At 41.2% G+C, this 23,926-nt stretch overlaps 1 protein-coding gene across 4 annotated transcripts in view; it reads left to right on the top strand.

Moving 5' to 3' along the window:
• Window positions 1–23,926, top strand: part of tenm1 (teneurin transmembrane protein 1) — a 2,340,669-nt gene that overhangs the window by 1,952,031 nt on the left and 364,712 nt on the right. For all 4 annotated transcript variants that reach the window (XM_063060938.1, XM_063060937.1, XM_063060940.1 and 1 more), the window contains one exon: window positions 61–304. In XM_063060938.1, the coding sequence (XP_062917008.1) occupies window positions 61–304 (244 nt within the window). The remainder of the gene's footprint in view (window positions 1–60; window positions 305–23,926) is intronic.

The raw sequence follows: 23,926 nt of genomic DNA on the forward strand, positions 1-23,926 counted from the left end.
ATGAAATTTGTTGAGTTGCACTGAGACGTGAAGTCCGACGACATTACTTCTTTTTTCCAGAATTGCCTGCTGGTTCTCACAGCAAATTCACATTCAGACCCCTACCGCCACCACCTCCGCCTCCACATGGTTGCACTTGTAGAAGCCAACAAACTCAATCCTTGGACTCTCTGCAGAGGAATACAATGACAGTGCAAAGCCAGCCCAGCCCAGCTTGCACAGAACCAGCTGCCAATGCCCAGCAAGATTCAGCACAACTCCATAATAGCTGGGTGCTCAACAGCAACATACCATTGGAGACCAGGTACACATTTCAATCTCATCAATTATTTAAAAGAATGAATCTGATTTGCAGCAAGCAGAATATCGTGTGATATACTGTATATTGCTTGTCTAATTTTACTGTGCATGTTTAACTTTCATAGTATTAATCGTGGCATTGTCTTAAAATGTAAGTTAATAGTATTAACTGCTATTAACTCAGACACTAACTATTTAATATTCCACTTTAATAGGACTGCCTTTCACCTGAAATTGCTGTGCTATTCATACATAAGTAGCACTATCTGCCTTTTCTTTTCCTATCTATTTGACAGAATATATGGCAGTATTATCTCAAAGGAACAATCACTGGTTCATAATTTCGATATCCTATATTGTTAATGTGTTAGTAGCGCCATCGTAATCTGAATAAGTCAGGTTCAAGTATACTGCAAAAACTGAGAAATATGCATAATTCCCATTTCATGGTTATGGCTCCATTTTTCTTAAATGTAGTTTCAGATGAGCAGTCATTATCCTAATGTCCTAATGGACATTACCCTAATATCCTAATTATCTTAATGGAGAGTATCCCACAGCATCGTACCGTAGTTGCTCTTTCCACTGGCCAATCTGTTTCTGAGATGTTAATTTTATAATTTGAACTTCATTATTCTTTTCAAAAGAATGTAGATATTAAGAAAGAGGATGTGCAGGAGCTTTTGGAAGGCATCAAGTTGGATAAGTCACCAGGATCGGACGAGATGTACCACAAGCTGCTGTGGGAGGCGAGGGAGGAGATTGCTGAGTTTCTGGCGATGATCTTAGCATCATCAATGGGAAGGGGGGAGGTTCCGGAGGATTGGAGGGTTGTAGATGTTTTTCCATTATTCAAGAAAGGGAGTAGAGATAGCCCAGGAAATTATAGACCAGTGAGTCTTACTTCAGTAGTTGGTAAGTTGATGGAGAAGGTCCTGAGAGGCAGGATTTATGAACATTTGGAGAGGCATAATGTGATTAGGAATAGTCAGCATGGCTTTGTGAAAGGCAGGTCATTCCTTACGACTCTGATTGAATTTTTTGAGGATGTGACTAAACACTTTGATGAAGGTAGAGCAGTAGATGTACTGTATATGGACTACAGCAAGGCATTTGACAAGGCATTGGATCCAAGGGAAAATTGCTTTGTGGATCCAAAACTGGCTTGCCCACAGAAGGCAAAGAGTGGTTGTAGACTGGTCATATTCTGCATGGAGGTCAGTCACCACTGGTGTGCCGCATGGATCTGTTCTGGGACCCCTACACTTCATGATTTTCATAAATGACCTGAATGAAGAAGTGGAGGGACGGATTAGTAAATTTGCTGATGACACAAAGGTTGGAGGTGTTGTGGATGGTGTTGGCGCATGGCCAAGCGGTTAAGGCATCGGTCTAGTGATCTGAAGGTTGCTAGTTCAAGCATCAACTGGGGCAGCGTGTTGTGTCCTTGAGCAAGGCACTTAACCACACATTGCTCTGCGACGACACCGGTGCCAGGCTGTATGGGTCCTAGTGCCCTTCCCTTGGACAACATTGGTGGTGTGGAGAGGAAAGACTTGCAGCATGGGCACCTCCCGGTCTTCCATACAATCTTGCCCAGGCCTCAGTCAACATCGAAAATCAATGGACAGCCAAAGAAGAGGAAGGATGGTATGGAAAGCTGTCAGAGGTTGCAGTGGGACATTGATAGGATGCAAAAATAGGCTGAGAAGTGGCAGATGGAGTTCAACCCAGATAAGTGTGGGGTGGTTCATTTTGGTAGGTCAAATATGATTGCAGAATATAATATTAATGGTAAGACTCTTGGCAGTGTGGAAGATCACTGGGATATTGGGGTTGTGACAAGAATACACATCGATAAAGATGTTAGCTGTCTTGGGCCGGCACCAGTGGGATCAGCAGTTGGTCTGCCACCTGTCTTCAGGAGAGAGAGAGATAAGGAAAACAATGGAGCCGCATTTGGAGATGTTAATGAAAGAAGGAGAGCTGTCAAGATTGGCTCCCCCTTTGAACCCTGAACTGTTTGAAGTGATGGACAGGCGATACCCCAGCAGGGGGATAAAAAGGGACAGGTTCGCTAAGGGACACACACGACACCCGAGGTAACAAGACCCTGGAAGCGGTGCGTCTCTCACAAGTCGGTGGGAAGTACTGGGCCATAGACGCACAGGGTGGAAAGGCACGATCGGCGGGAACCTGGTGTGTGTCCACCCTTGCCTGGGTGCCAGGTTCACCGCAGGGAAACGATCGTCTCTGGAAATGGAGGGGTCACGGTCAGTGACCTCAGATGACATCACAAAGGACTTGCCCGAAAGCTGACTGCGAAGGTCTGTGTGGAAGCCTTGAATATTCATTCGTTTTGCTCTCTCTCTCCTTCCCCCCACTGTCCATCGCCACGGCAGCGATTACTGCGAACTGAACTGAACTAAATTGAACTGAACTTTGCGTCACTTTGAAACTGGTCATTTATCTCTAGACAACGATAGAGCTTGATTAATCCTGTTATCTTAATTTTGTGTACATGTATGTTTATCATTACTGAACTGTTGCATTTATTATCCTTTTGATTAGAGTACTGTGTTGCTTGTTTCCTTAATAAAACTTTCTTAGTTCTAGTAATCCAGACTCCAACTGAGTGATCCATTTCTGCTGGTTTGACAACCCAGTTACGGGGTACGTAACAGGGTCCAAGTCTATATTACACTTGAGGCTGCTGCACAGGTTGACTCTGTGGTTAAGAAAGCATACAGTGCATTGGCCTTCATCAATCGTGGGATTGAGTTTAGGAGCCGAGAGGTAATGTTGCAGCTATGTAGGAACCTGGTCAGACCACACTTGGAGTACTGTGCTCAGTTCTGGTCGTCTCACTACAGGAATGATGTGGAAACCATAGAAAGGGTTCAGAGAAGATTTAGAAAGATGTTGCCTGGATTGGGAAGCATGCTTTATGAGAATAGATTAAGTGAACTCGGCCTTTTTCCCTTGGAGCGACAGAGGATGAGAGGTGACCTGATAGAGGTGTATAAGATGATGAGAGGCATTGATCATGTGGATAGTCTGAGAGGCTTTTTCCCAGGGCTGAAATGGCTAGCATGAGAGGGCACAGTTTTAAGGTGCTTGGAAGTAGGTACAGAGGAGATATCAGGGTAAGTTTTTTACACAGAGAGTGTGTATGCATGGAATAGGCTGCCGGCAACAGTGGTGGAGGCAAATATGATAGGGTCTCTTAAGAGACTCCTGGATAGGTACATGGAGCTCAAAAAAATAGAGGGCTATGGGTAACCTTAGGTAATTTCTCAGGTAAGGACATGTTCGGCTTTGTGGGCAGAAGGCCCTGTATTGTGCTGTAGGTTTTCTATGTTTCTATGTTTCTATGAGATCCTTTTTACTTTAGATGTATGAGGTTTAAGTATGAATACTCTGCTTTTTCATGAAAATATGTTCTAAAACTCACTGCTACGGGGGGAAGTTGCCACTTGCTTCAAAAAGGCAACAATTATACCAGTGTCTAAGAAGAATAGTGTGAGCTATCTTAATGACTATCACCTGGTAGTACTCACATCTATGGCGATGAAATGCTTTGAGAGATTGGTCATGACTGGAATGAACTTCTGCCTCGGCAAGGACTTGGACCCATTGCAATTTGCCTATTGCCACAATAGGTCAATGGCAGATGTAATGGCTCTTCTCACAGCTTTAGACCTCCGAGACAACACCAACATCTATGTCAGGATGCTGTTCATTGACTATAGCTCAGCATTTAATACCATCATTCCCACAATCCTGATTGAGAAGTTGCAGAACCTGTGCCTCTGTACCTACCCCTGCAATTGGATCCCCGACTTCATAACCGGAAGACCACAATCTGTGTGGATTGGTGATAACATCTCCTCCTCACTGACGATCAACACTGGTGTGCCTCAGGGGTGTGTGCTTAGACCGCTGCTCTACTCTCTCTATACCCATGACTGTGTGGCTAGGCATAGCTCAAATACCATTGATAAATTTGCTAACGATACAGCCATTGTCGGTAGAATCTCAGGTGGTGACGAAAGGGCGTACAGGAGTGAGATATGCCAACCAGTGGAGTGGTGCCGCAGCAACAACCTGGCATTCAACGTCAGTAAGACAAAGGAGCTGATTGTGGACTTGCAGAAGGGTAAGATGAAGGAACACATACCAATCCTCACAGAGGGATCAGAAGTGGAGAGAGTGAGCAGTTTCAAGTTCCTGGATGTCAAGATCTCTGAGGATCTAACCTGGTTCCAACATAACAATGCAGTTATAAAGAAGGCAAGACAGCAGCTATACTTCATTAGGAGTTTGAAGAGATTTGATATGTCAACAAATACACTCAAAATCTTCTATAGTTGTACCTTGGACAGCATTCTGACAGGCTGCATCACTGTCTGGTATGGAGGGGCTACTGCACAGGACCGAAAGGAGCTGCAGAAGGTTGTAAATCTAGTTGGCTCCATCTTGGGCACTAGCCTACAAAGTACCCAGGACATCTTTAGGGATCAATGTCTCAGAAAGGCAGTGTCCATTATTAAGGACCTCCAGCACCCAGGGCATGCCCTTTTCTCACTGTTATCATCAGGTAGGAGATACAGAAGCCTGAAGGCACACACTCAGCAATTCACGAACAGCTTCTTCCGCTCTGCCATCCGATTCCTAAATGGACATTGAACCCTTGGACACTACCTCACTTCTTTAATATATAGTCTTTCTGTTTTTTGCACAATTTTTAATCAATTCAATATACGTGTACTTTAATTGATTTAGTTATTTATTTATTATTTTTTAAATGTTTTTCTTTCTGTATTATGTATTGCATTGAACTGCTGCTGTAAAGTTAACAAATTTCACGTCACATGCCGGTGATAATAAACCTGATTCTGATTCTGAAAATTCCCAGAGATCTATCAATGTATGAACCAGCTTCTACTGGAGCAACTGTATGTTTGGTTCTATTTAGAAAGTTGAATTCGAGTGAAACACAGTAAGAGGAGTTGAACATGCAGTAACCAGAGGTAAATTTCTATGCCAAAGTCTTTCCCTTTGATCTGAAAGTACAAATTTATGATTGACAAATTCTCTGAAGGAAGGTGTTAAATGGAAGTGAGATACTTTGTTGAGGTAGAGAGAGAGTTCCATGTAGCTCATACGCAAATTGACAAAAATATCCTGTTGGTCTTTATCTTCATTGAAGAACAGTGTATTTCAGTTAATTGACCCATCAGTTAATCAGGGCAGCCACTTATTTGGGACATCTCTTAAAAAACCAAAAGCTCATTGAGAAAATAGCTGGGATTCCCTTCACTTATTTGGGACACTATGCTACTTAATTGGGATAGGGTATTGTTGCCAAACAGTTTCTAACTAGCGTCAGTGCAGCTGTTAGACACTACACTGTGTTTAAACCAAGCAGTTTTTAAATAGCATCAGCTGTCTGTGTTCAAAAAGCAGTAATTTTTGTCACTGATAGTAGATGAGAAATAAGCAGAAAGACAATTCTGAACTGCCTTCCTCACTGTTGTGTCAAGCTTTCAGGCTTTGAAATGCTGGAAACGGCGGGGAGTGAAAACAAAATGATTTTGCTTCTTCAACAAGTTAGGACCTACAAAGAATTTGAATCTATCAACAATCGTCTTGAATGTTACCTTTGCTCCTCATTGGACACTCAGCTCTCACCTGTGGCTCCAAGTAGCTGTTTACATGCGATAGTATTTACAGCCTGATACACCGCTTCAGTAGGCTGGCTAAACAAGGTGAAGGTAGCTGGCAACTCTCATACTCCAGAAAGATAGGGAAATGCCTATCTTAGCATGAGAAATCAGCTCTGGCAGTCTGGGCAGATGAGATCTACTGTGAGCTCCGACATCCAGTAAGGGGTGGGGGGGGGCGGTCTATACGGCGACGTGGAGAGTGAATGGCACGACAAGGTACAGAAGAAGTCATAGTGATCCATTGTAACCAGGGAAGACCCCAGTTGAAACATCTACTCCAATGGACTCGGGTGCCCAACAACCCAGTGCAAAGGCTTTTCCACTTTAAAAACTCTCCCGCACAGGTTTCCTATAATTGTTGAATATGATGGGCAAACACAAGTAATATTTGTAGTGTTCAAATTAATTCTGTATTTCATTTAAATGTATAAATTGTTGCTCAGGTAAATAGTAGTTTGTCTTTTTTGTACCTTTATAACTATTTCCATGAAGCTTTAGCTAATTGGGGCAGCTGCTTAATTGGTCCAAAATGTTTTGGTCCTGATGTGTTCCAATTAAATGAAATCCACTGTATTTCAAAGGTTTCAAAGGTACATTTAACGTCAGAGAAATATATACAATATACATGCTGAAATCCTTCTTCTTCGCAACCATACACAAAAACAGAGGAGTGCCCCAAAGAATGAATGACATTTAAATGTTAGAACCCCAAAGCCTCCCCAGCTCCCTCCTCCCACACATAAGTAGCAGCAAAGCAACAATCCCTCCTCCCCCACCAGCAAAAAAAGCATCGGCACCCCCTACAAGCACTCAAGCGTGCAGCTTGATACCGTGATGTTGAATCTATAAAACCATTGCAAGTGCTGTTGATTCTGCAAATGCAGAACTCAAAAGAGCAGCCATATACTTTCCAACAAACACAGACAGTCTGATCTGTTTAATTATGTGTATAACCACTAGTGATTTCTGAATGATGTTGACAGTTTTTCATATCCAATGCAAGCTTTCCTGTTCCAGTTTAATCTGAGAAAAAGAAAACGCAGTTTGGGCTTAAAAACAGGATGAAAGAAAACATGGAATTGTGCAGAGGGTATACCAGGATGAAAAATACATATAGGTTAGGACCTGCTAATACATGTAAACATAACTGAGAGTTACAGAATAAAGTTATGATAACTATATATTATAATTATTTGCCCACAATAGAATTTTTAAAAAGAGAGAAATGGTAAATTCATGGAACAAACTCCCTCAGGAAGCAAATAATACTATTCATTCAAATTCTAGTATAGTACTTAATTAATTAAAATAATAATCTTGGATATTTGGTATGAATAAAATGAGACATGGCAGGTAAGTATGATCTATGTCAGAAAAAAAAAAGATGTCTTTGGACTTCAGTTTATATACTGTAACTTTCCTTCAGTGGGATTTTTACCTGCATGATGTCTGGGTTTGGTGTAGACTAACTGGGAAAGATTGATTTTTCATTCAACATTCAAATATTATGAGTGAAAAAGACAGTTCAAATGAACATGTCTCTTTGGCATATAGTATTCACTAATCCTTCAAATACATGTTTTGCTGATTACTACTTGGATTTAATAACTATTGTTTCCTATATTCAGTTGCTGGTGTGTATTGATCCTCATCCCCATTGTTCAAAAAGTTTTAACAAATACATGTGCAATGTTGTTGCACACCACTGAGCTCATCATCACCAATCTATCTGTTTTATCACTGTCAGGATATCAATCGAGTTGGCCTCGTCGAGGCAAAATCCATATTGTAAGTGCTGGAAACCAAAACTAAAAACAGTAACCTACTGGAAACACTCAGCAGGTCAAGCAGTAACCATGGAAAGAGGAGCTTCTCTTACCTGAGTTGTTAACTCTGTTGCATCATTTGCTGATTGATTCTAGCATTTCCTGTCTGCATTTATAAAACAGGCAAAACTAGGCAATTAACAAATTAACAGTTCTGTTCCTTAAAGTAGAGTATAGTACTGGACAATTACCCAGCTGACCTAATGAAATCTTTACTACGCCTACCCAGAGAGCATTGTGTCTAGTTCTGGCTAATGCACTACGTTAAAAAAAATCAGCAGTTGAATGGATATAGAAAAGGGTAACCGGAATGATTGAAGGGATGGAGGAATTGAGTTATGAAACAGCATAGAATACTGTAAACTGAGTAGGGTTTCTCGGGAAGAGATTGTGACATGAACTGATGCTATCTTGACTTGAAACTTTGACTATCCTTCTCCAGAGATGCTGCCTGACTTGCTGAGTTCCTCCAACATTTCATGTGTTTACATCTTCAACATTTTTGTGGCCTAGAATGTGAGTGGTAAAGATGGAGTATTTGCAGCCACATACAGAGAGAAATACTAAATGGATGATCCATCACAACTTCTAGTTGAAATCTTCACAATCACAGAAACCAATTTCCACTTAATTCAATTCACTCCATGAAGCTTTTCAGTCCAGGATTAGCTAAAGTTACAGCATGATCTGACAATGTGAAGTATTTACTAGGTACGTCAAGTCCACATAAACCATGAGAAATCTTATCTAATTAATTTACTCTTCATTGTCAGCAAAGTAATGGAAGATGCCATCAACAGTAATTTCAAAGGACAGTTACTAACTAATAACCTGCTAGGCTAGACCTCACCAGACCTACTCTGACATCATTAACCTTGGTCCAAACACAGATGGAAAAGCTTTATGCCAGAAGACTGACTGTGCCTAATGCAATGGCAGCATTTGGCTGAGGAAGACTAGTATAACTAAAAGTTAACAGGCACCAAGGTCAATCATAAACAAGAGAAAATTTGCAGATGCTACAAATCTAAGCAACCCACACAAAATGCTGGAGGAACTCAGCAGGCCAGGTGGCATCTATGGAAAAAAAAGAGTACAGTCAACATTTCGGGCTGAGACACTTCAGCAGAACTGTAGATGTGCTCAATGGTTTAGAATACTTTACCTGTGATCGATTGGGCTGTATCCACTACTTTCTTGTAGGATTTTCTGTTTAAGTGTTTCCATACCAAGCTGTGATATAGCCAATCAACACACTCTCCACTACACATCTACAGAAGTTTGCCAAAGTTTTAAATGTCACGCCAAATCTCCACAAACTCCTTAGGAAGTAGAGCTGCTGCCTGCTTGAAGCATTGATATAAATATAAATTGATATACATGACAAACAACAACAGACCCAGCACCAATCCCTGTGGCGCACCACTTGTCACAAGCCTCCAGGCAGATAGGCAACCATCTATTACCATTCTCTGGCTTCTCCTACAAAGCCAATGTCTAATCCAATTTATTACCTCATCCTGAATGCCAAGCAGCTGAACCTTCTTGACAACCTCCCAGGTGAGACCTTGTCAAAGGCCTTGCTAAAGTCCACGTAGACAACATCCACTGCCTTGCCTTCATCAATTTTCTTTACAACATCCTCGAAACTCTATAAGACTAGATAGTCATGACCTACTATGCACAAAGTCATGTTGACTATCCTTAATCAGTCCATATCTGTCCAAATACTTATATATCCAGTGCCTTAGAATACCTTCCAATAAATTACCCAGTACCAATGTCATGCTCACCGACTTATAATTTACTGGCTTATTTTTAGAGCCTTTCTTAAACAATAGAACGTTAGTTATCCTCCAGTCCTCTGCCACTTCATCTGTTGCTAAGGATATTTTAAATATCTCTGCAGGGCCTCTGCAATTTCTGCAGTAGTCTCCCTCAAGGCGCAAAGGAACACCTTTTCCGACAGGCCATGGAGATTTATCCATCCTGATTTGTCTCAAGGCAACAAAAACCTCCTCCTCTCTATTCTGTATGCAGTCCATGACTTCATGGTTGTTTTGCCTTAATTCCATAGATTGTCTATCTCATAGGTAAATTTAGATGCAAAAAAATCCATTTAAGATCTCCCCCATCACTTTTGGATCCATGTATAGATGACCACTCTGAACTTCACGGGACCAATCTTATCCCTTGCTATTCTTGTGCTCTTAATATTTCTGTAGAAGCCCTTGGGATTCTCCTTCAGATTCTCCTTCATCCTAGACAGTCATCCTAGATATCAGCACATAAGTTCCTTCAGGGATTGCCTGAAGCCTTACCAGCTTTAATTGTTTCTTCAATGGCCTTTTTTCCATCATAGGCCGGAAGATAGGATGTTCGCTTGTAATTGCTCAATGTTGAATTTCATTTACAGCTCCTCAGAAAATGAAGCAGTCTGTAAGAGTACTCAGGCATGGGCTAGTAAATAACAAACAATGTGCTGGAAGAACTCAGTGGGTCAAACAACATCTGTGGGTTGATATTTAGTATCAAAGCCCTGAGAGTGGAGACGGGAGATAGCATATGTCGAGAATAGAAGGGGAGGGGTGAAGCAAGTGTCTGATGTGCTTGGTGGAGTGAAGAGGGGTGAAATAAAATTTTCATCTTTCACGTCTCCTCAGTCTATGAGTTATTTTGAACTCCTCCTCATCTCTGCTCTTCTACTCTGTCCTCTCAGTTCCGATGCAGGGTTTGACCTGGAAAGTGGACAACTTTCCTCCCACAGGCTAATCTATTATGAAAATCAACCTCTCCTCCATTGACTCTTTCTACACTTCTCACTGCTTCTGAAAAGCCTAGCCAACATTATCAAAGACCACTCGCACCCCTGGTCATTCTCTATTCTTCCCCTTTCTCCCGGGTAGAAGATACAAAGCTTGAGAACATGTATCACTAGGCTCAAGGATGCTTCTATTCCACTATTATAAGACTCTTGAAAACTTTTTTATAAGATAAAGGAGAACTTTTGATCTCTCAGTCTACCTCATCAAGGCTCTTAAACCTTATATGTCTACCTGTGCTACACGTTCTCTGTAACTGCAATGCTAAAATCTGCATTCTGCTATTGTTTTTTTTTCCTTTTGTACTTCTTGATGTATTTATTTATGAAATAATCAGTCTGTATGGCACGCAAACAAAGCTCTTCCCTATATCTTGGTACTAGTGACAATATTAAATCATTTACTATTTGTCAAACCCATGACCGATACCACCAGGAAGTCATAAAGACAGACTTTTGGAAACACCATCATCTCCATTTCCTTTTGTCACGTGATCTTCACAGGAAAATACATCAGTATTCTTACAATGCCAAAGAACCCTAACCCTGCAACTCCTTACTCAGCAATATTGTGGAACTATCTTTATCGGAAAGACTGCAGCAGCTCAGGAAAATGATTCAGCACTTCAAATTCAAGAAGTGAAGAAAATATTTTATCAACATAGAGAGCTGCATTAAAGTGAATAAATATAAAAAAAACTATGTTATTTTACAGGAACATTCGGGCAGTGGGAATCAACACTAGGGAAGACACAAACAATCTCCCAGATGTAATAGTGGCCAGAGGACCTAGGGTAACAGAGGAACTGAAGGAAATTCGCATTAGGCAGAAAATGGTGTAGGGTAAACTGATGGGACTGAAGGCTGGTAAATCTCCAGGGCCTGATGGTCTGCATCCCAGGGCACTTAAGGAGGTGGCTATAGAAATCGTGGACGCATTGGTAATCATTTTGCAATGTTCTATAGATTTATGATCAGTTCCTGCAGATTGAAGGGTAGCTAATGCTATCCCACTTTTTAAGAAAAGAGGGAGAGGGAAAACAGGGAATTATAGATCAGTTAGCCTGACATCAGTGGTGGGGAAGATGCTGGAGTCAATTATAAAGGATGAAATAGCAGCACATTTGGATAGCAGTAACAGGATCGGTCCAAGTCAGCATGGAGTTACAAAGGGGGAAATCATACTTGACTAATCTTCCGGAATTTTTTGAGGATGTAACTATGAAAATGGACCAGGGAGAGCCAGTGGATATGGTGTACCTGGACTTTCAGAAAGCCTTTGATAAGGTTCCACATAGGAGATTAGTGGGCAAAATTAGAGCACATGGTTTTGGGGGTAGGGTACTGACATGGATAGAAAATTGGTTGGCAGACAGGAAGCAAAGAGCAGGGATTAATGGGTCCCTTTCAGGATGGCAGGCAGTGACTAGTGGGGTACCTCAAGGCTCAGTGCTGGGATTAGCAAATTTGCAAATTTGCAGATGACACAAAGCTGGGTGGCAATTTTGTGAGGAGGATGTTATGAGAATGCAGGGTGACTCGGACAGGTTGGGTGAGTGGGCAGATGTATGGCAGATGCAGTTTAATGTGGATAAATGTGAGGTTATCCACTTTGGTGTCTTGAAAAGGAAGGCAGATTACTATCTGAATGGTGTCAAGTTAGGAAAAGGGGAAGTACAATGAGATCTAGGTGTCCTTGTTCATCTGTCACTGAAAGTAAGCATGCAGGTACAGCAGGCAGTGAAGAAAGCGAATGGCATGTTGGCCTTCATAGCAAGGGGAGTTGAATATAGGAGCAAAGAGGTCCTTCTCCAGTTGTACAGGGCCCTGGTGAGACCACACCTGGAGTATCATGTGCAGTTTTGGTCTCCAAATCTGAGGAAGGACATTCATGCTATTGAGGGAGTGCAGCATAGATTCACGAGGTTAATTCCCGGGATGGTGGGACTGTCATATATTGAAAGATTGGAGCAACTGGGCTTGTATACACTGGAATTTAGAAGGATGAGAGGGGATCTCATTGAAACATATAAGATTATTAAGAGATTGGACATGCTAGAGGCAGGAAACATGTTCCCGATGTTGGGGGAGTCCAGAACCAGAGGCCACAGTTTGAGAATAAGGGGTAGGCCATTTAGAAGGGAGTTGAGGAAAAACTTTTTCACCCAGAGAGTGGTGGATCTGTGGAATGCTCTGCCTCAGAAGGCAGTGGAGGCCAGTTCTCTGGATGCTTTCAAGAAACAGTTAGTTAGAGCTCTTAAAGATAGTGGAGTGAAGGGATATGGGGAGAAGGCAGGAACGGGGTACTGATTGTGGATGATCAGCCATGATCACAGTGAATGGCGGTGCTGGCTTGAAGGGCCGAATGGCTGACTCCTGCACCTATTGTCTATTGTCAACACATGGAGAATGCTGTAAGTAACTATTGCTAAAAAGTCATAAACATTATCAATAATTGACCTGAATTTGCAATACCATGAATAAATTATTGATTACTATCGGGTAAAGTAACCCTATAATAGTGAAGCAACTGCCTACACTGAAAAGTTTCATGAGGATTAGTTTTAATGTTTATTAGATGTTTCAAGATTCTGTGAAACACTTTAATTATCTTCAATATTCAGCCCTTTATGGAATCCTAAAAATGAGTTCATGTCTCAATCTTTATCTAGAGAAAACCTAATCAGTTTATGTATGCTGTTCCATAAGTCAGTTGCTCCATCCCTTTGATCATTCTAGTCATCCTTTTCTATATCATTTCAATTACTGAAATTTTTCTTAATGTACTGCATTGGCCAGAATGAGACGCCATGTTCTCTGCATAGGCTTAGTAAAGATTTATAAAATGGCAGAATTACTTCAGACTTTTAGCTCTGTATTGATATTTTACTGCAATTCGATATCTGACTTTATAACAAAAGATCTACTGCAGGAAGCCACTGGGTTGTGCAGCATCTCTGAGGGAGAAAGGAATTGTCAACATTTCAGGTCAAGTCCTCAACACAAGAAGTTAATAATTCTTTACTTCACACCCCCTCCCCCTATGTTGTTTGACCCACTCAGTTCCTCCATCAGATTGTTTGTTGTTTCAGATCCCTGCATTTGCAGTCTCGTATCTCCAATTTTTAATATATCCTACTCATAGATACTGATTTAGTTTTACTAAAGCATCAAATTACTGTTAATTTGGATTCCATGCTTTTGTCATTTCTCATGACATTTAAAACTAGATTTTTTTTAAATCTGTGTGTATACATTTAATTATCAGCTGTGAATTTTGTTTTCTGCCAATCTAACTCATAAATATATTAAAGTGCGCTGTAACTCGTGCTGTTCAGCTTTTCTCCTCATCATTATTTATTTATATTCATGAGTAACTCATACCTACACATCACAGCTTCAGATGATTCCCTACAGATGAGGCATAGTGACTGATTTAATCAAAGTAGTAGCAAAGCATTCTCTAAATGTAATTGCTTTGATTTATTTTATTTTCAGAAAGAAAGCTTACCCAGTTTTCTATTTTAAAGCCTAATTGGTAGCCTGTGTCAGTGGGTTAGGGAGTTGAGATGAAAAGTTAAAAATCTGAAAGTCAAACTCATTCCCCCCCGCCCCCCCGCCATCATCCCCAACCACCAATTCACAGCTCCTCCCCTACACTCACCATGTTCAACAGATATTGGAAAAGGCACAAGCAATCTGTTCTCAAGAGGCTGATTGGCACTTAAAGTACCGTATGTTTTCTAGGCCTTAACTTACCCAGCAGAAGAAGGGAAGTGATGGAAGCTTTGAAGAGTTTTACAGCACTATCTCTGGCCCAGGAGGAGCAGCAATCCTTGATTCGCTTTTGCTCCCTCCATCAAACTGGCAATCCCTCAAGGAACCCAATCTTTAGGATCAGTCAGCACTTTTCCACACATCCCCAATTTGCCACTCTCAGTGATTGTACTTTGCTACAGCAACCCTTTAGTATATTCACCATCCAGTCAGATTGACTTTAAAGATGAGACCCTGTCAAGAACCTCTAATCCATGAAACCTACCTCTTTTAACATCCAAAACTCTCTTGTTATGCATGATTCACAATCATTCAATAATATAAACTGCCCAGCATAATATTTATCAAGTATTATTTTCTCCCTCTGCACCTGGCTAAATTATTGCTTATTGTATTGCATGATGCAAAATATAAAGCTAATCAATAATATAATTGACATTTTCTTAGACTCTATTCCTAACAAATGAACATATATTTCTCTTTAAAATATTCAAGTGAATTATGTTCTTTTTTTTGGAGAACAAAGGTAAAAATGATTCAAAACATGACAGATAGCAGATACAGTATTAAGTAATTGTACAATAAATGAAAATCCCGATGTTCACGTTATCTTAGTAAAATTTTAAAAAATGTTTTCCTGTTTTTAATAAATGTCATCTGAGAATGTCAGAATAACTATAGAGTTTTGCTGATGGGAATCAATAGAAATAGGAAGCTTAGACCATTTAGACAAATAAATGTTGCACCCATGTGATGCCTGAAAACATTTTTGTCAGGGTATATAGAGGAGGCTTGACAAAAGCACAAAGCAGCTGAGACGATTTAGCAGTGAGTAATACTTTAATAATAAACTGTAAAATAACAAGCCACGAGTGGCCACAAAACAAGAGAGAACAGATACTAACCACAACAAGGCTGAAGGCTAGCACCAACTGGCTGAGGTTGGTTGCTTCGATGGGTGAACAATGACTGTGGGTGAGAGCTGGTTTAAATTAGCTGCAGGTGAAGAATTGGGTACAAGTAGCAGGTGACCACTATTTGCTGTATGGAGACTGGGAAGAGCTTGCATGTGCAGGCTTGACAGGACTCACTCCCTACAGCCAGACAGTGGCGGCCCTGAGGTGGTGCTTGCTGGTGCTATGGCACAGGCTGAAATTACAATAGCACCACCATAGCACCACCAAGAAATTAACTGAAATTTGACATACAAATTGCAGCTGCTTTCTCTGTATAGTTTTGAATACAGCTTGTTTCTCCTGTTGATCTAGTGAAACAGCACCCCCAATTACCATAACACCCATGCAACAATAAAGTTATAAACTCTGTGCTGGTCTAAGGTCAGATCCACTCCACACTTCTGCTTATTCGTTTGTTGTCAATGTCTTGCCGTTGCTGTCCTCAAATCAGTTAAGCTGATCTAAGATCACTTAAGGTGGTGATGTCACTCACTCTCACTCAGGCGAGAGATTGATAGTATACATACATTGTGCAGGATCCAGGCACAGATCCTTGGTCTCGCGAGACTAGCAGATGCTATACACATACATTGTGCTTTTACAAGCTAGCGTGGGCCTGGCATGTGCATTATTTTGGCCGGCGTGAAAAATAGATCGATTTTTAGTGAGAAAATGACCTCATCCAGAAGAATCAGTGGTGTCTCAGCCTGAGCCTGTCTTAATTGAAAGTGACATGCAGAAAGAAGTTAGTGGGGATGAAGATGACAGCAGTTCATCGAAGGAGTGTGAGGGTGAAGCAGAAGAACAAGCAAAGGAGTGGGATTTGGAAGAGAACATGGATGAAGCTGCTCTTAGTGCTAGTTGGAATACTGTTAGTGATGTTATCCAGCAGCCTAAGGAAGGACCCCGTCGACTAGCATTGAAAAAAGTACCCTATGCAACAGTTTGGCAATCAGCAAAGGAGTTTTATTCATGCTGGTTTGATCTGTACTCCTGGCTGGAATATTCGATCATGAGAGATATTACATTCTGCTTCGCATGTAGGCGTGTCCTGTGTGGAGGACATGGGTTCCATTCTGAGTCTACCTTCACTGTCACCGGTTACCGCAACTAGCAGAAAGCTACAACAGCTTTCAAAACCCATCATGTAAGTGCAGCTCATAGGTTTACTATGGAGGCATGGGCCAAACTCAGATTGAGAAAACAAGATAGTTCAAGATTGGGAAATGTTCTTGATAAAGGACATGCAGTGGTGAGTGCAGTTAATTTGGGCCTAGACTAATGCTGATTATAAATATTATTTTGTGGTGGATAACCCATAGTCCTTATGTTTCCTGCAAATCCTAAAATATTACATTTTCTGCTATTAAGCCCACTGGTTTTGCTTAGACTTCCAAGAGGTGATTCTGTTGATATTTGTTTTAAATTCAGTAGCCGAATTAATTGAGGTATTGCATGGTCATAGTACGATTTGTCCAACTCCTGGTAAAGCCTTGCATCTGTTGTTTGCCTTATTTGACTTTAATAACGATATATCTTTTGGCATTGTTGGTTTACGTAATGCAAATAACAGTGGACAGTGTGGGTTAGTGCTGTGTTTTTCAGTTGAAAAGCACACATTTGACGCTGATTGCGGGATTGGTGAGTGATTAATGTTGTATGTTGTGGGTCGGATGCTCTGTTGGTTTGTTTGTTTATGCTCTGTGTAGCCTGGGTTGTCTCCAATACTGTTGACACTGTAACAGTTCACTTCTATATTAGATCTATCAATTGCTGTTGCTTGTGAATCAACAGAGGCATTTATAGTAGGCACATAATGCTTGAAACTGACTTTTGAATGCCACACGTCTGGCCTTACAAACAGATATTACCATACAGTACATCCCTCAGCACCATCACTGAATAATTCAGCCCCACTGTAGCACCAACAAGAAAAAATCTCTGGCGTCGCCAGGGCAGCCAGAACCCAGCAGCCCAGGATGATCTGGACATGTCCAGTGGAACTCATCGATAAGCAATGGGTCCAAGATGTGACTGGACAGCACCCAAGATCTTTCCTCCATGTTGTAGTCTTCCCAGTCTACCAGGTAGTGCACACCCCATCCATAACAAGTCAAGTCAAGTTTATTGTCATTTAACTATATACATGTATATAAAGTATATAAACATAGAATGTATATTGAGACAAGACAATATTTCTCCAGTCTGGGTGTAAAGCAGAGTAGTACACATAACATTTGATAACTTATGAAGGCAAGGATAAAATCTACAGATAAATCATGCATAAATAACCAAGTAAAGTGCATAAATTAAATATTGTAAGGTATATTACAGATTAATGACATGAATCCATCAATTGGCAAACGCTTACCCACCTTTCACAAGGGACAGATCTCAGGTGGACACCCAACATAGATCCTAGGCCAGGGTAGTCTGGTTGAATACTGAAAGCAGTTAGCCTGGCAGCAGTAGGTACAGTTGGCAGCTTGGATGAGCCCCTGTTCCCTCTTCCAAGCATTCCAGCATCGGCAAACTAGGGCCCTGGTAGGTGAGACCTCCACTGTTGGCTCCTCGGTGGGGAACAGTGGGACTTGGTAGCCATGAAGCACTTTGAAGGGTGACATATCAACAACAGAGAAGGTGTGTTGATTGGGGGACAGCTCAACCAGGAGCAGACATTTCTTCCATGTGGAAGGGTTAGAGGAGCCAAAGAATCACAGGAACTTCTCCACTTGCTGGTTGGCTCTTTTGGATGGACCATTGGTCTGCAGAGATGAGGCAGAGGAAAAACTCACTGAAGTGTGGAGGAGGAAACAGAAGGCTTGACAGAAATGAGAGTCAGATTGAGAGCTCCAGTCTGAAAAATGTAGGAAGCTGTGGAGGACATGTTGGAGATCCAGGTCGACCATCCCAATGACTGATGTTAATTTGGGTAGGACAATGAAGTGAGCCACCTTGGAGAAACAGTCCATCACTGATCACCATGACCCATCAGAAGGACGCACACCCATGATGATATCCATAGTGATGTGGGACCAGGGACATTGAGGGACCAGTAGTGTTGTGTATTTGATATTGCAGTAATATTTGAGTAATCTTGTATATATGTTGTTTGATTGAGCATTTCTGTTTGTTTAAATAATTAATTATGGGTTATATGTAAATGTGTTGGCACGTGACCAAGTGGTTAAGGTATCGATCTAGTGATCTGATGGTTGCTATTTTGAGCCTCAGCTTTGGCAGCGTGTTGTGTCCTTGAGCAGGGTACTTAACCACATATTGCTCTGCGACGACATCGGTGCCAAGCTGTATCGACCCTAGTGCCCTTCCCTTGGACAACATCGGTGGCGTGGAGAGAGGAGACTTGCAACATGGGCAACTGGCAGTCTTCCATACAACCTTGCCCAGGCCTGCACCCTGGAAACCTACCAAGGCACAAATCCATGGTCTCACGAGACTAACGGATGCCTATTTTTTATATGTAAAGATACATTAATTGCATATATCAACATGCTACCACATGATACGTATGCACCTCACTTAAAGTAAATCTGTTGTTAGACTCACAGTTTGGACTCCCATGTCTTCATTTAAATTAGTTTAATGTTTTGAAGTTACAAAACATAACATTGGCCATGAGGTATTTTTAAAATGAACCCAAGACAGCTACTGATCCATTCAAGTGCTGCGAGACGTTCAAGTTTTTTTTAAAAAGCACAGCAAGGAACGGCAAAGCAGAGCAGCACGTGTTCTTCAGAAGGGAAGACACAGTCACATTTTTAAAAAGTAGGCAGTAAATGGAGGAACTTAGGGTTCAGAAAGAGAGTGTACCAGGTGATAACAATCATGAAAAAAGTCAGAAATGGCAGGCTACATCAGAAATATTGACAAGTTTGATTACACAGTGGTTAACTGCCTCATCTATTGGAACACTATTTTGCAGCAAATGAAATTGCCAATGAAAAGTGAGTGCTTATTTTGCTAAGTGCATTGGTTTCAAAGGCATACAGTTTGCTTTGAGTTTGACTACTCCAACCAAACCAACAGAAATGAGCTTGGCTACTATTGTAAAGGTGATGTAGGAACACTTAGAACCCGAGCCATTTTTGATCGCAGAATGCTTTAGATTTCATAAGTGGAATCAAAAGGAAGGGGTGCCCATTTCAGAGCATGTGGCTGAATTTAAGAGATTATCTGATCGTTGTCAGTTCAGTAATAGGCTTAACAATACACTAAGGGACAGTTTTGTTTGTAGAATTTAAAAAGAAAGCATTCAAAAACAGCTCCTAACTGAAGCACCACTTAGATTCAAAAGAGCAATGGAAATCGCTATTTCAATGGACGTTGCAGAGAGACACAATTGAGTTGCAGTCAGGAATAAAAGCGAGCATGAACAAAACTGCAATGCCTAAACAGAAACCAACCTGGCTGAACAAATTGTGTTACCGTTGAAGTAGGGGCTCATGTACACCGACCAATGCAGCTTTAAGGGCAATAAGTGCAGAAAGTGCAAGAAGGTAGCATGCATAAATGTACATGTCCAGCAGAGAGAAAGCTAAAAGGGCAGGTTGCAGTTTAAAAAGCACAAATCTACATGCTGTTGATGAAGAATCTGATAATGATAAAAGTGACGCAGGATTGTGTAATTTACAGTGTGAAAATTGACAATAGACAAGCAATATGGCCTACGCCAGAAGTGAATGACAAATTAATTAAAATGAAATTCGACATTAGCTCAGCTGTTTCAGTCATTCCACAACATGAATTCGAGCAGCATTTCAAAGATACTGAACTGAAATCTGCAGACATCCAACTAAGTACTTACACTGGAGAAAAGGTATCTCCTGGAGGAATGACAGTCATAACAGTGAAATAGAACAACCAACAAGTGACATTGAGCTTGTATTGTGGTAAGAACAGGAAGATCAGCATTGTTGAGGCATGATCGGCTGAGACAGCTGCAACCTGATTAAAGATCCATCCACCATCTGCATGCCACATCCCCTACAATAAATCAACCAGAATTGAATTAAGAAAGGTACTATATAAGGCCACAACTACCTCCATGCTGTACACCAAGAACCATTGCTCAACAGAGGACAAACAGATGTTGGTGTCAACCTCTGTGCCTTTGGCTGGAAGAAGTGAATGCACAGCCCAGCCCCGCTGAATGTATGGAAAGCCAAAAAGAAAGGAGTCAGTGGATCTACAAAAGCAGAGGGTTTTTCAGATGATGTTGTGGATGAGGAAATGAAGAGGAGAGATCAGATTGTAAAGGAAGCAATAGGATTAATAACAGAATACTCCAGTGAACTAAATGCACCTTCACAAAATCAAGATGCAGAAACTAGAAGAAGAAAGGTGTCCAGAGCTGTCCGAACCTCTTCCTGCAATCTCAGTGTCAGCTCCTACAACCACCATAGAGGAGGCCCAAGAACCTGAGATTGTTTCACAGCCACAGTCACCAGAGTGATCCCCCTTGAGAGGAGAGACGTTATCCCATGAAAGTACAAAATACTCCACACCAATTAAATCTTTAGTCCTGAATAAGACCATTTAAAATTTACTATGCTGTGAATGTCTGTATATAGTAGTTGTAATGTATAGTATATTGAGAGAAGCATTCTATTGAGTTGCAATTTATAGCTAAGAAGAGCAGAGTGTTGTGCATTTCATGTTTCAGTAATGTTTGCGTAATATTGTAAATGTTGCATATTTAGCATTTTTGTTAATTTAAGTAATTCATTATTGTTTATATGTAACAATAAGTGAATTGCATACATCATGATGCTACCTCATTTTCTGCATTAATTACTCATAAAATGTGGTCTGATGTTCATCTAAGTCGCAACAATAGACAAACACCATCTGCCTAAACTAATAACACACAAATAATTGTACTTCTTTTCATCAATACTGATTGCACCATTTAAACAATAATCACAAACTAGGTTGAAATAAAAGTATGCGAATCTCTGGGAAGCCTACTCTTCAAGAAAGATCTGCTTATGTGCCCCATGCCTTGACCAAATTAACTTTCAGAGAACCTTAGAAGAAGAAGAGTGGAGATGCATGAAGCTGAAAAAGGCTACAAAAACATTTCTAAAGACCTAAGTGTTCATTGTTCCACAGTCAGAGAAATTGTCTTAAATGCAGGAAATTCAATATTGGGCATCTTGGAAAGAACACACCAAGAGCACAAAGTGCAATGCTGAGGGAGGTGAAAAAGAATCCAAGGGTAACAGCAAAAGACCTGCAGAAATCTCTAGAACTTGCTAAAATCTCTGTTCATGTGTCCAGTACAAGAAAAACACTGAACAACAGTGGTGATCATGGAAGGACACCATGAAGGAAAACACTACTCTCCAAAAAAAAATTGCTGCAGATCTCAAGTTTGCAAAAGTCCACCTGGACATTCCAGGGCACTTCTGGGACAATGTTCTGTGGACAGGTGAGACAAAAGTTGAACTATTTGGCAGAAATACAGTACATATTGCTATGTTTGGAAGGAAATGGACAATGTACACCAACACCAAAACCTCATCCCAACTGTGACGCATGGTGGAAGGAGCATCATAGTTTGGGGCTGCTTTGCTGCCTTAGGACCTGGACAGCTCGCAGTTATTGAGGGAACAATGAATTCAAAATTGAATCAAGACATTTTACAGGAAAATGTCAGGGTAGCGGTCTGTCACCTGAAGCTTAATAGAAGTTGGATAATGCAACAAGACAATGATACAAGACACAAGAGTAAATCAACAATAGAATGATATAAGTAGAAGGAAATTTGTGTTTTGGAATGACTAAACCAGAGTCCAGACCTCAACCCAATTGAGTTGCTGTGGCATGACCTGAAGAGGACTGTTCATGCAAGAAATATTGTTGAACTGAAACAATTTTGTATTGAGGAATGGTTTAAAATTCCTCCTCACTGTTGGGCAAGTCTGGTCAGCAGCTACAGGAATAAACTCTTCTCAGGCTTCCCTGGGCTTCGGTGGAGGTTATTGCTGCTAAAGATTCTACCAATGATTAAATATAAGGGTTCACATACTTTTTCCAGCCTGGACTGTGAATGATTAAACAAAGTACACTTGTTTGTATGTTATTAGTTGAGGCAGACTGTGTCTGTCTATTGTTGTGACAGATGAAGATCAGACCACGTTTTATGAGTAATTAATGCAGAAACCAGACAATAGCAAAAGATTCACAAACTTTTTCTTACAACTGTAATGTTTCAATAATGTTTAAGTAATATTGTAAATGTGTGGCCTCCGTCAGTCGTGGTCGACCAGGGGTACTGCGCCTCTGGTAGTCACTGGGGAGTGGCCTCTCCAGGGCGCAAGCCAAGGCAGAGTTGACATGGAGATCGTCTGTTGCCCATGCAGTGGGACCCCCTTCTTCATGCTGATGACAGGTCCAAAGAAACGGCGGAAGTCGGTACAGTTTGCTGCCAGCAGCATCGCAGGAGTTGCCGTGCCGGTGCTGGGTACAGCAGTCAGCCGCCTTCGGGACTCTGACTCCGGAATTTTCCTTGGGGTTTACTCCCAAGGCCTTTCCCATGAGCAGGTTTAGCCGCAAGACAGCGGAGGTTTGAAATCGGAGTTTTCCATCTCCTAGATGAGCTACCATCTGTGGTTAGAGAGCCCCAACTGCCTGGAGCAACTGGTTTTAAGGTGCCAGTGGCCCGCCTTTGCCCCTTCTGTCAGTGAGAACTGCTCCGCTGGGCATAAGAACTATGCCACACATGAAGGCCAGGAGTTGGACTTGGTCGTCAGAGGCTGTTTGAGACACATGCCATAAAGAGCATTTGTTTAGCAGTGGGAGCTCGTCCCCACTACCACCCTTCGGCTATGACTACCTTTGGAGCCTATTGTAAATATGGTGCTGATTAAGCATTCTTGTTCATTTAAATGATTCATTATAGTTTATATGTAAAAATAAGTGAATTGCATATGTCATGACACTACCATGTAATATGTGCATGTCTTGCTTGAAGTAAACTCTAAGCTAGACTCACATTTTGAACTCTCATGTCTTTCCTTGAATTAGTTCAATGTTTTGAAGTTACAAACTCAACAGAAATCTATACCTGTTAAGGCTGTGGAAAGATGGGATGAGCATAGATGTCCAGGAAATGGAGGAGATGTGGTTGAGTGCAGTATCATTGGAGATATGAGCAAGAGAAACTTTGAAAGAAGGAGGACATCTCTGACATCCTGGAAAACAAAGCCTCTTTCAGGGAAAAGATGCAGTGGAGACTAAGGAACTGAGAAAAAGGAACATTAGTTTTGCAGGAGGAGGATGTGAAGAGGTATTGTCAGGATAGCCATGGGAATCAGTAGATTTATAAAGTATGCCGGTAGACAGTTTGTCACCAGGGATGGAGACAGAGAAATCAAGAAAGGGGAGACAGGTGTCAAGGATGGACTAAGTGAATTTAAGGGCAGGAATGAACTTAACGCCAGGCTGATAAAATTGATGAACTCAGCATGGGTGAATAAAACAGCACCAATGCAG

This window comes from Mobula hypostoma, chromosome 10 (assembly GCF_963921235.1).
Source record: "Mobula hypostoma chromosome 10, sMobHyp1.1, whole genome shotgun sequence".
In the NCBI taxonomy this organism is placed as follows: domain Eukaryota; kingdom Metazoa; phylum Chordata; class Chondrichthyes; order Myliobatiformes; family Myliobatidae; genus Mobula; species Mobula hypostoma.